This window comes from Plasmodium brasilianum, chromosome 14 (assembly GCF_023973825.1).
Source record: "Plasmodium brasilianum strain Bolivian I chromosome 14, whole genome shotgun sequence".
Taxonomy (NCBI): domain Eukaryota; phylum Apicomplexa; class Aconoidasida; order Haemosporida; family Plasmodiidae; genus Plasmodium; species Plasmodium brasilianum.
In genome coordinates this window covers 1,151,443-1,165,630 of record NC_090127.1, presented here as the reverse complement: position 1 = coordinate 1,165,630, position 14,188 = coordinate 1,151,443, and the positions used below count along the sequence as shown (strand labels likewise).

At 25.0% G+C, this 14,188-nt stretch overlaps 2 protein-coding genes across 2 annotated transcripts; both read left to right on the top strand.

Moving 5' to 3' along the window:
- Positions 1–1,054: 1,054 nt before the first annotated feature.
- Positions 1,055–4,177, top strand: MKS88_005475 (heptatricopeptide repeat and RAP domain-containing protein; the record flags this gene model as incomplete). The annotated part of the gene is made up of 1 exon (XM_067218739.1): positions 1,055–4,177. One exon carries the CDS (start codon positions 1,055–1,057, stop codon positions 4,175–4,177), a length of 3,123 nt encoding a protein of 1,040 aa, XP_067070685.1.
- Positions 4,178–8,202: 4,025 nt separating this feature from the next.
- MKS88_005474 (importin subunit beta) lies at positions 8,203–10,836 on the top strand (the record flags this gene model as incomplete). Its single annotated transcript, XM_067218738.1, has 1 exon — positions 8,203–10,836. The coding sequence occupies one exon, from the start codon at positions 8,203–8,205 to the stop codon at positions 10,834–10,836; it is 2,634 nt and encodes an 877-aa protein (XP_067070684.1).
- Between the last annotated feature and the right edge of the window lie 3,352 nt (positions 10,837–14,188).

The following is a 14,188-nucleotide window of genomic DNA, read 5'->3' as shown; positions in this document are numbered from 1 at the left end:
TTTTTGCTTGAATAATAGAAATCAAAATGACATCGGCGCTACTAGTGTTAAAGTACTTATGCCTTTATGTTATGTGTGAAAAATATGTTACATTATTTTATTTTTTATGATGTAATTATGTACAGGAAACAGAATGATGTCTATATGTATCTTGTTCTAATTAACTAATTGACTAACTAATTGACATATTAACTAATTAACATATTAACTAATTAATTTTTTTATTTATCTATGTATTTATTTTTTTATTATTTATTTTTTTATTATTTATTTTTTTATTATTTATTTTTTTATTATTTACTTTTTTATTATTTATTTTTTTATTATTTATTTTTTTATTATTTACTTTTTTATTATTTGTTTTTTTATTATTTACTTTTTTATTATTTGTTTTTTTATTATTTTTTATTTTTATTATTTTTTATTTTTATTATTTTTTATTTTTATTTTGTTTTCTGTTTCACTTGTGGGTATTTTTCAAAGAGAGCGTTTTACCTATAAGTGTATGTATATATTTCTAAAAAGGAAAGTAGCTTCAATTTTATAGCTAGTCTGAAAAAGTTTTAGACTACTTTGTTATGTAATATATGTGGACCTCTTGACAGTAGTATAAATATGTTTCTTTTTATTTCATATTAAATCGCAGACGTATGTAAAAATGATTTTATTTCTTTTGAAATAAAATGTTGTTTTGCTGTAATAATATATAGAGTGTGCTTAAAATATTAATTCCGGATAATAATAGATATGGAGATAGGTAGATAGACATACAGAAAAATAAATAAAGAAAAAAATTAACAACCAAACATATGATCATATAGACAATATGAAAATATAGAACAACACATTTTAGGAATAAGGGTATTACAATAAAAATAATGTTAAAGGTGTTAACAGCGGGGAAAGAAGTGTGTACATGTAATACGAGTTGAAGTGGTTACTATATTCATTGATTACTGCGTTAATTTGTATATTGAGAACCCGATCAATCGGTTTGTATATTTAGCACCCGTTGGATCAGCGTGTATATTTTATTAACTCAGGGCCGGTTACAATGAATTCCCTGAGAAAAGGCTGCTTAACGTTGAATAGAGTAAGACATATAAGAACAGGAAAATTTAAGGACTTAATAAATTATAACAATATTTTAGAGAAAAGGGATCAAAATTTTAAAAGAGAAAAAAATAAATATAATGTAAAGGACGTAAGTATCTTGGAATTACTGAGCGTTCAAGATATTAAAAGTACACAACCAAAAAAATATAAAAAGAAAAAAATTGAACATAATGATGATATAAACATTAAGCACAGTTATGACAAGAGAATAAATTATAATTATTCCGAAAAGGGAAATAATGAGTTTAAGGATAAGGTAGTAAAAAGTGATACGCGTGATATGGAAAGTTTTAACACATTAGAAGCAAATTATAATAGCAAACATGTGAACAGAAGTAGCGGAATCAGGATTGGATATGAAAGAAAACCAAAAGACGATGAAAAGGTATTTAAAAATAAGGAAGGAAAAAATAGTAATGATAATATAAGAGCATTTAATTCAAATCTAGGTAGGTCTAATGGAAAACACAGGGATTATTGGATCCGAAATATGGGTGTAGAGAAGAGACAGTGGCTTAAAAAATACATTTGCCTGACCAGTTTTACAATTACCAATAGTTATATAAATAAGAAGTATCATATTGATATAAAAAAGAAAAAACAAAAGGAAAAGGGAAAGGAAAAAGAAATGATGGAAAATGGTTATTCAATTTTTGAAAGAAGGTCTTTGCAGCTTCTAGATGAGCTTAAAAGGAAAGGCCAAAAGGAAGAAGAAAGAAGAAAAGTAGAAAAAGCTGGAGCGAAAAATGAAGAAAACGATGCAGTTAACAAAAACGCGAAAGGTCTGCAAACAGATTCGGTAGACTACGAAAATAAGAACAAAATTATTAAAAGGATATACAAAGCTTCAATAAATCATGTAAGAGATGAAAATTTGTGGAAAAAATATGTTCAAAACTCATTTGTTATTTCTTCATATTTAGATGCAAGTGACGTAGCAATTTTATTTTGGTGTTTTGGTAAAATAGGGTATAGAGATAATAGATTAATAAACCTATTAAGTACTATTATATTGAAAAAGATAAATGATTTAAGCTGTTGTGCTATTGCACTGGTATTAAATAGTTTTAAAAAATTAGAAATAAAAAAATATGATACTATTGAATTATTAACAAATCAATTTTGCTTTCATATATCTAAATGGACATTTCAAGATATAGCATTGGTGGCTAATTCTTTAGCTTTTTTTTATATATATCATAAAACGTTTTGGAAAAAATGTATTTTAAAATTACAAAATAATTTTTGTTTTTCACATCCCTTACATTTATGTCTAATTGTATCTTCTCTAGCACGACTAGATATTAGAGAAGGTAATGTGCTCCTATGTTTGAGTAGATCAGCCAAGAGGTTAGCAAAAGAATGTACACCAAATAATTTATCTTTAATTATTCATTCTTTTGCAAAATTAAAATTTCATCATCCAAAATTTTATAATTATTTGTATATATTTGTTCATAAGTATTTGGATGAGCAGTTGTTATCGTGTAACTATTGTGAATATACCACATTAAATAAATCTTCTACAGGAGAAGATTTAAAAAAATACAGAAATTCAAATCCTGATGGATTATTATCAATTCAGCAAGATATACATAATTTAAATATCGTACACGATAATTACACAAATGTAGGGGGTATCCATAATAGTACGGAACCTGATCATCTCGTCTGTAATGAAGAAGAAGGTAATAGCAGTATTATAAATGATCATAAGAAGACATATTTTAATAGACAGCATACAGAGGATACGAGAGTAAACATTAAAGAAGGAAAAATATTAGTTACTTCCACAGATGAATATGATGGGAAAGAAATGAGTTGTAGAAAAATAAAGGAGGAAAAAATAAGAAATGTTTTTATAAATAATACTAACAGCAGCAATAATATAAATGAAAGAACTAAGTCATCATTACATGTGACCTATAAAAATAAATTTTTCGATCTACAGTCTTTAGTATTACTACTCTTCTCATGCACTTGTTTAATCTCTTGTACAGAGCAAATGATTTTGAAACTAACTTATTTAATAATGCCTCATAAAGAACACTTAGGAAATCATAAAATTGAAAAATTAAAATACGTGAGTGATTATTTACAGTATGCTTTTCCATCAACATTTGAAAAATTTTCCAGGGATATAAAAGATTTCTATCATTATATTGATACTTATGATATAAAAAAAAAAAAATCAAAATATTGCGCAAGATGGATTAGTGAGTTATCAAGAATCTTAGGAAAAATAAATGTAAATCATTTGAAAAATGTTTATATTAACAATATATGTGTTGATATCATGTTAACAGAAGCAAATGTTATTATTCAGTGTTTAGGTCCTTATAGCTATTATATTAATTCGCTAGTTAGTACATCCATATGTGATTTGAAAAAATATATTCTCCAAAAAAAAAAATACAATGTTGTTCCTTTAAGTTACCATGATTGGAATAAGTTAAATGACTACGAGGAAAAAATTCATTTTCTCTATGCTTTTGGCCGAAACGCGGCAAGCTGCCTTTTTCTTAGCTCTAATAAGGAAAAACTAAGCACAGAACAAGTGCGCATGGTTAGTAGTGTGGATATTACGGATACTACAAATGCTGATGATACAGCGGATACTACAAATGCTGATGATACAGCGGATATTACAAATGCTGATGATACAGCGGATATTACAAATGATGATGATACAGCGGATATTACAAATGCTGATGATACAGCGGATATTACAAATGCTGATGATACAGCGGATACTACAAATTCGATGAATGGCGTATCATTTACAACGGTGGGAGGAAAAACTTTACACAGTGAAAATTGCAGGAGTAGGCAAAATGACGAATATAACAAGAAAATAGACAATTCTTTGGAATTTGGAAAAGAGTTTAAAAACTCAACAGATCGAATGGATATTCACAAAAATTACTCTTCTGATGAAGACAGTGAAATAATTGATTTTATAAAAAGAAGTGGGGATACGAATGCAGAGAGGGACCATACAAATGCGGATTATGATGACATAGGGCGCATTAAAAAATACTTGAAGGGTGAAAAACAATAAAGGCGGTTTAACCACATAAATACTCATAGACATGTATACACACATATAAGCAATACATATATATGTTTTCGCTAAGAAATGTTCTACTTTACAATACAATTAAATGTTAACACCTGTTTTTTAATAAAAGGATTATCTGTTCTCTTAATAAAATTATATTTAAGTGGGCATCTACGTATAAGTATATATATGCATATACATACGTGCGTGCAAACTTACGTACATACATACGAGCATGTTTACCTACGTGAACACTTTCGTACAATATGTATGTAGTGCACTTGCACGCGCCTTCAAAAACAAAGCGATATTTTGGATTATGTGTAAAATTAAATAAAAAAATATAACAAAATTCTTGTAAGCTTAAAATTTCATTTCACCCGCACTTTTAATAACAACATTTAATCATTCATTTAACCTTTTGACAGTTTGTTATACTTTTTATGAACTCATATATGTTACGCATTATTTTCTGTCATTAAATTATTACAACTTAATGATTCGTAAAAAAAAAAAAAATTAAATAATTAAAAATATAAATACTCGCCTTTATCATTTTATACATTTCAATTTTACGTATTTAATTTTTATGTAAAAACTACATACCAGACTTATTACAAGGACAGTTTGCAGCATTTATATTTGGAGATAAAATAAAAAAAATTAATAAAATAAAATAAAATAAACATATAACACATTAATCCTACTATTAATTCACCCTTGCTAAAGTTAAGGGTAAAAGGATTTGTGATAGTTAGATATTTACCTATTAGACCGATTAGGAGAATAAAGCACAAAACGGGGTAAAATAAAATAAAATAAAAATAAAAAATATATATATAAAAAAACAAAAAATTAATAATAATAATAGTATTTATAATAATAATAGTATTTATAATAATAATAGTATTTATAATAATAATAGTATTAATAATAATACTAATAAAAAAATACCTGTGTACACAAAAAGTTTTATCATAATATCGCAGTATAGCAATGTTGACATATTATGCATTGCTTGTTGAGTAAAAAAAAAAAAAAAAAATTGAAACTACATATATATAAAATACAATCTATTAAAAAAAATAACGTCATGTATCAATAATTTTTTTTTTATTGTTAGTTATAATTTATTCTGCTGCATGTCCTAAATACTGGAAAACCCTAAGTTTGTAATAATTTTTTTATGTGCAAATTTTTTTTTTTATAATATGTGCTTCACATAAGTATACGTATATACTTACGTATGGAAGGTATACATGTATATGTAAACCCCACAGGAACATAAAAGGAGTGAAGTATTATAACGTATGCAAATAAACGTATGTTGATGTTATTGAAACATATGCATAAAAGGAAAAAAAAAAAAAAAAAGAACGAAATAACGAAAGAACGAAAGAACGAGAGAAGGAACAAAACGAACAAAGGAACAAAACGAACAAAGTAACAAATGAACAAAGGAACAAATGAACAAAGGAACAAAACGAACAAAGGAACAAAGGAACAAAGGAACAAAACGAACAAAGGAACAAAAGAACAAAAGAACGAACGAAGGGACAAATGAAGAAACGAAATAACGAAAGAAAAGAAAAGTGAGAAAAAAAGGGAAAATTAAAATCCGTTTAAAAAGCTGTAGCTTGGGTAGATGGATACACTTTACTGTACTTCACAAGTGTACTTCGATTTTATATGTATTTTTACTTGTTATATACCGAAATCTAAAATAAAAATAAGTGCACATTCATACATCTACATATTTTCAGAGTTCGTGGGTATGCAAATCTATACCATAAAAAAGATATATATATATATATATATATTTATTTATTTATTAAAATATATAAAAATATGTAATTTTTTCCATGATAAAAAAAAAAATTTTTTAAGCATTTATATATATATGCATAAATATATTTAAAAATTTATATCAGATTACTATCTACTTTTGTGTTCATTAAAACACATTCGTTTTATTTTATTTTATTTTATCTTAATTTTTTTTTCTTTTTATGTATTTATTATACTATTATTTACATATGCATTTTTTTAATTTAACTAATACATTAGTTTTATTTTATTAAAAGAAGTTTATTTTTCTTAGCACTGCTGTAGATATTTTTAAGAAAAAAAATTATAAAGATACATCCTAATTTTATAAACTACACGACAGTACGTATGTTTGTACGTATATATATATATATACTTCTGTACAAATAATAATTCTTTTCTATTTATATTCCAAAAGGAATAATTAAAAAATAATACATGTAACAAAGGTAGAGAAAGAAAATTATATATTAAATTAAGGGAAAACATACGTTTAAAAGTATATAGGATTAAATATATATACAATATACATATATATAAATATATATAAATGTATATATGCATAAATTTATATACTAATTTCTTACTTATAGGCATATATATATATATATATGTATTTATATATAAATGTAATATTCCTATGTATTTATTTTTTGTGCATAATATTTATATATATTCACCCTACTACGTAGAAAGTAATATACAATAATTGTATTCACTAATATATTTATATGCAAAGAAATATTTTAATAATTTATTATACACCTCATTATTCGTAATATACATGAACGCACAATTTTTATAAAAATTTAATTTTATGAAAATTAGTATGTACATATTTAAACTATTGTGTATGTATATATGTATATGTACATGTACATTTTTAATTTATATTCATATATACATTTAACTTATTTATATATACATAGTTTAACTTATATATATATACCTATATATTTATTATGTATATATGCTATACATATATAAAGCTGTACATACATATTTACATACTACATACATATTACGTACATACTATGTATATATTCATAGTATACATATATAATATATGTAAAGCTTTAAAAAATTCTAATTTTAGCAAAAATGAAAAAAAAAAAAATATAAAAGTTTTTGTACCATCATTTATGTATTTTTGTGTTATATATATATATATATTTATTTATTTATATATATGCAAATCGCTATATTTAATGTAATACGGTATATCTTGTATATTTCGCTGTACAGTATAATATATACATACATTTATGTATTTATTATGTATAAATGTATTTATATATATATATATATATATATATGCGTTTATATATTTATATATATATATGTTTGTATTTTTTTTATATGTGAATTTTTCATATTTTAAATTAAACCTGGTTTGTATTACAGAAAAATAAGAAAAAAAGATAAGTAAAAAATAAATAGATAGAAAGATATTCTGAAAAAAAAAATAAAAAAGGAAAAGGAATTTGAAATTAACGAATAAAAAAAAAGGAAAAAAATATTAGAATATATGTACTTATACATGTATATATATGTATATATATATATAAGTATTATACATACTTATGTGAACAAGTTTTTTTTCCGAGCAGTCCTTCATTTGGTTACATCCATCTTCATATTTATATCGGCAAAAACGAATGATAAAGATATATATATATGGATATAAGTACATCCATACATGTATAAATATATATAAATGTATGTACATGCATATAAATGCATATAAATATATGTACATGTGTATAATATACCTATATAAGTGTGGTTATGTGCTCATATGCTTATGAATGTGTAGGTTTGTGTAAATATATACTTGCATTATATATATATATATATATATATACTCGAATTTATCTTACAGACTAGTATAATAAGTTTAATATTTTTAACAGTATATTCATTACCCCCACATTTATTCATCCCTTTTTGCCCATTTCCTCGTCCAATTTGGTCTATTTTCACTTACTAGGCCTTTTTCCCCACATTTTTATAATTTCCACGCATACTATTATTTTATCTTATTTTTTTATTTTATTATTATTTTTTTTTTTTTTGTTGTTGTTGCATTATATGGGCAGTATTTATACATTCAATTTTGTACGTTCAATTTTGTTCGTTCATATTTGCACGTTCATTTTTGCGCGTTGTATAACAGGTTTTAATAATATACCATAAAAATGGAAACAAGCAATATTGCACAAATATTATATGCAACAGTAGATCCAAATATAGATATTCGATCTGAAGCAGAATCAAAGTTAAAGCAAGCAAAAGAAACGAATTTTGTTCAGTATATAAATCAATTATCTAACGAATTTTGTAAAGGACAGAATGATCCATACTTAAGGCAAATTGCAGGGTTATTAATAAAAAATGCATTTACAGCTAAAGATAATTATGAAAGTGAAGAAAAAGCTAGATCATGGGATAATTTTCCTGAAGATATAAAAAATGAATTAAAAAATTCATTATTACTTTTATTAAGTCAACAAGGGGAAAAAGTAGTTATCGGTACTGCTTGTCAAATAATATCTATTATAACTAAAATAGAATTATCACATAATAAATCGTCCGAATTATTACATAAACTAGTAAATAATATTATTGAAAAAAATGCATATACAAAAAAATCCTCAACTGTGTGTTTAGCTTATTTAACTGAAGATATTGCAGATATATGCAATGAAAGTAAAACAAAATATGTGTTTACACAACCAGATTTAGATTTAATATTAACAGCTATCATAAATTCTCTATGTGAACCAGCTGAAGAATCAATACATTGCGCAAATATGAAAGTATTATATAACTTAATGTCTTTTATAGACCAAAATTTTAAAACTCAAGTAGAAAGAGATATAATAATGAAAACAGTAATAGATGGATGTAAAGATAATGAAAGAGCAACCGTGCAAATAGCAGCATATGAATGTTTAATAAATATTGTTAGTTATTTTTATTCTTACTTAGATGCATATATGTATGCTATAGGACCATTAACATGGGTAGCTATTGAATCAGACAATGAACGAATAGCTATAAGTGCCATAGAATTTTGGAATACTGTATGTGAAGAAGAAACATTTATAGATCAATATGAACTACAAGAAGGGAAAAAAAATCATAATATAGTAAAACAAGCAATGGTATTTTTATTGCCAAAAATATTTAATGCAATGATAACACAAGAGAGTGAAGATATAGATATTGATGCATGGACTTTATCCATGGCTTCAGCTACTTTTCTTTCCTTAAGTGCACAATTATTAAAAAATGATATAGTTGAACCAGTTATATCTTTCGTAGAAGAAAATTTTATACATGAAGACTGGAGAAGAAGAGATGCAGCTGTATTAGCATATGGTTCAATAATGGAAGGACCAGATACTGAAAAATTGAAACCTTTAGTAGAAGAATCAGTTGGTCAATTGTCAGAAGTATTGAGAGATCCATCTGTTTCTGTTCGTGATACTGCTGCTTGGACTATTGGAAAAATTACTACATATCATTCTGAAATAATTTATAATGTGTTAGGTAATTATAATGATAGCAATTCCTTGTATGGGATATTATTAGAAAGATTAAATGACTACCCTAGAGTAGCAGCTAATGTTTGTTGGGTTTTCAATCAATTAGCAGTTAATAAAAGGAGTTCATATAATAAACTAACAAATAGTTATGGGACAGCATTAGATGATTCTTTTTGTGTATTATGTAAAAAATTGATAGATGTTACATCAAGGGAAGATGCAGATACAAGAAATTTAAGAGAAGCAGCTTTTAATGCACTAAATGTAGTTATTTTAAATGTTTCTGATAATTGTTTTAAATTTATGATTGAATTATTATCCCATATGATGTATTTATTAACAAATACTTATCTTAATGCATTAACAGAAGAAGTGAAATCATTACAAGGGTATTATTGTGGTACTATGCAATTTATAATTAATCGGTTAGGTAATCAATGTAAACCATTTCTTAAACCAATATATTTGTGTATATTTAGATTATTTGAAATTAGAACAGATATATGTGAAGATGCTTTATTAGCATGTAGTGCTATTATAAATGTAATGGCAGAAGACTTTAGAGAACACCTTAAAACTTTTCTAAATGTTATATTTAAAGGATTAAGAAATGTGTCTGAAACATCGACATGTAAAATATGTATAGAAATGATATCAGATATTTGTATACCTTGGACATCTGAATATGAAAAAGAGATGGAATTAATTCTAGAATGTTTATGGGATGCATTAAAAACAATAGGTGTACATGATTCTATAAAAATTAGTATATTAACAGTGTTAGGAGATATTGCTACAGCACTGAATAGAAATTTCTCTAGGTATCTAAATTTTTTTGCTAACATATTATCAGAAACATCAAAGATTACTATAAGTTCTGGACCACCAGAAAATGATGATTGGATTAATTATGTTTTCGAGTTAAGAGATGCTATCTTACTAACTTACAGTAATATTATTTATGCACTAATTGATGGTAATGAAGTAGTAAAACTCAAGGTATATATACCTAATATTTTAGACCTAATTGAATTAATTCTAATAAAAGAGATAAATCATTTTAATGCACAAAATTTCCAGAATGCCGTATCTCTTTTGGGGGATCTGGTGCATGCGTATGGGTATGAATTAATTGAAAATTCTAAACTAACTGATTTAATTATATCTGTTTATGGGAAAATTGATATCTTGTCTAGCCAAGGAGATGAAAAATGTGAATCTTGTGTTTCCAAAATTAAGTGGCTCAAGAGCATATGCAATGCGAGGTTGGGCCAAAAATGAGAAAGCACATACGCACGTATGTGTACACATATGCATGTTAATATATTCCCATTGGTGGGGTATGCACATTGTAAATGTAGTCTTAAATCCGCTGGTACTTTCAATATTATGAAAACAGCAAATGGATGTATGCATTTATATTTGGAAGTATAACACACATGAGTATGTATAAATTTGTGTATACACATTTCGAAGTTCAGTAGTTTTAATATTCCAAGGAAAATAGAAAAAAAAAAAAAAAAAAAAAGGGTAAAATTCAAACAAATTAAATTTCTTTAATTAATGGAGTAATAACATTTATTACGTGTTAATATAAAACAAGATATGTATACGTATGTATGTATGGATTTTTTTATGTATGTGTATAATCTGTCATATCTGAAAATTTAATTTTTTTTTTTTTTGCGCATCCTCCGCACGTACTTTATATGTTTTTATATATTTGTTTTTTCCCTTTTCTTTTTATATTTTTTCTTTCTTTCTTTTTTCTTCTTATCACTTTTCTCTCTCCTCTTCTCTTTTCTTCTTTTTTTTTTTTTTTTTTTTTTCTTTTTTTACTAATTTATATACTACTTCGCAGTTTGCTTCTAATTTAACAAATATTCTACTTTCCTTTTTTCTCGTTAATTCACATTGTTTTTTTTTTCTTCCCGTCTGATTTCTTATCCTTCTCTATTTCGTCCTAATTTTTAAAATTCTCAAATTCTGAACTTCCTATTTCCTAAACTTTGCAATTCAACTTTGAATTTTCTGAACACCTTAAATTCTTCATTTATATTCTTCTGCTTTCTTTGCCTCATCATTTATATACTACATTTCTTTGCCTCTTCATTTATATACTTCTAGATTTCCTTACCTTATCATTTATAAACTATATTTCTTAGCCTCATCATTTATAAACTATATTTCTTAGCCTCATTATTTATAAACTACAATTGCTTACATCATAATTTCTTTGCCATATAATTAATTTATTACTTATTTTATTTATTTCTCATTTTATTTACTTCTCAATTTATTTACTTCTCAATTTATTTACTTCTCAATTTATTTACTTCTCAATTTATTTACTTCTCAATTTATTTACTTCTCAGTTTATTTACTTCTCAATTTATTTACTTCTTAATTTCTTTATCCCTGTTGTCATATTTCCAAATGATCCTTCGTTTATTCCATCCTCTCTATTCTTATTGCCTCCACTGGCTTTTCTTCTTATCTTACTTCCATTTAATTTATTATTTTCCTTACTCATATAAACATCGTGTTTATATGCCAGCTCCACAACACGCTTCTTTCTATAATAATTCTTTTTTTTTTTTTTTTTTATACATAGTACATTTCATTTAAAATTAATAACTGCATTATACTATTTATTTTAGTTTTATTTCTATAATTAAAATATAGTAATATTTTTCGAATTTTTCACTTTCATATTTTTAAAGCGAAAATTTTCATATTATCTGCATGTGTGTACATACATACATGCCTTCAACTTTATTTTTTTTTTTTTTTCTAATTAAACTTTTTCTTTTACTGTTTCTAATCTAAAAATGAAGAAAATACCTCATTAAACTGTTTTAACTCTATCTTTTGAATTATAATCATTTATATCCATACATATACACATTTACTTTTGTATATGTTTTTTCCATTAGTTGTTTTTTCAGTTTTCGCACTATTGTATCTTTTATATATTTTTCTTAAAATTTTAAAAGCCCTAAGCTAATTAATAAGACATAATCTGTATAAACATTACACTTATTTGTGCTTAATATTATTATACTATATTTTTTTTTTTTTTCATACTTTAATCCGATTTTATCTTCGTGCATTAAGTAAATCCCATCTCATTGCACTAATTAAATTTCCTCCCTATAGTCTTTTGTGGCTTTCTTCCTTCTATACTTCTTTTCTTCTATTCTTGTTCACTTCTTGCCTTTTTTACTTCTATTCTTGTTCACTTCTTGCCTTTTTTACTTCTACACTTGTTCTCTTCTTGCCTTTTTTACTTCTATTCTTGTTCTCTTCTTGCCTTTTTTACTTCTACACTTGTGCACTTCTTGCCTTTTTTACTTCTACACTTGTGCACTTCTTGCCTTCATTTACTGCTTAACTTGTATGTTTGTTTCTTTGTCTTTTTTTTTTTTTCCAAATCTATTTAACTCCGAATATTTTCAATTAAGTAATAAACAAACTTTAGTACCAATATTACACCTTATTTTTAAAATATTATTTTTCAAAATTTTGTAAAATGTATACAGGGTGACATTATTTAAAAATAAACTTCACTGAAATATGTGCATTAAGTTTTTTGGTTTATATATGAAACTACTGAGCTAGTTAAATAGTGGGGGTTCTGTTTCTGAACAATTACATGTGTGTACGAATGTATATTTTATATATGTGTGAATGTAAGTCGTACGTAGTTTTCATGTAAGTAGTGTGCACGCATTATATATGCCTACACACTAACGAAAATGACGCTCTACTACGTCATCAGTATATTTTAACTTAATAGAATTGTACTATTTGATCATTTATCAGTTGGGAATGAAACAGACTATACTGGAGTGTGCTAAAAGCTCAAAAATTGGAAAAAAGTCCATTTTTCTATTTTCATTTTGCAGTAAATTGTTCTGCTGGTTTTGTTTGTTTTTTTTATTTTTTTTATTTTTTTTATTTTTATTTTTTTTTTCTACAAGTATTTTACAATACAAGAAAAATATTATGAGCAGTTAAAAAAGAACATACGTAGAAGAGCAAACTTTAAAAATAAAAAAAAAATACAAAAAATTTTTTTTTTTTTAAATTCACTGTTGGAATAATATGAAATCATACATAATCCAGAGATAGTATAAAATTCTTGTGAAATATAAAAATTGTTCTTTTTTAAATAGCAAATGAAGGAATAAATTTGATGTAAAGTATTATATATGAGTAATTAAAATGCTAAGCAGAAGAATAGAGAAAAGTGAAGGATAAAGAAATGGAAATGGTCAAGTGGTCAGGAAAAGAAGAGCATGACCATGGGAGAGAAAAATTATACGATAAAAAAAAAAAAAAAAAAAAAAAATTGAGATAAAACATAACAGGGAGGAGAAGAAACAAAAATAACTACGCTCCTTTAAGCCAGTTAAAAGCAAAAGCCTGGATAAAACATTATAAAGACTAGTTAAGAATAGCTTAAAAAAGGGAGAAAAATAGGGAAAATATATAGAAAAAAATAGGGAAAATATATAGAAAAAAATAGGAAAAATATATAGAAAAAAATAGGAAAAATATATAGAAACAAATATAAAAAATTTAGGAAAAAAAACAGAGGAAAAAGAAGGGGGGAAAATAGGAAAAAATT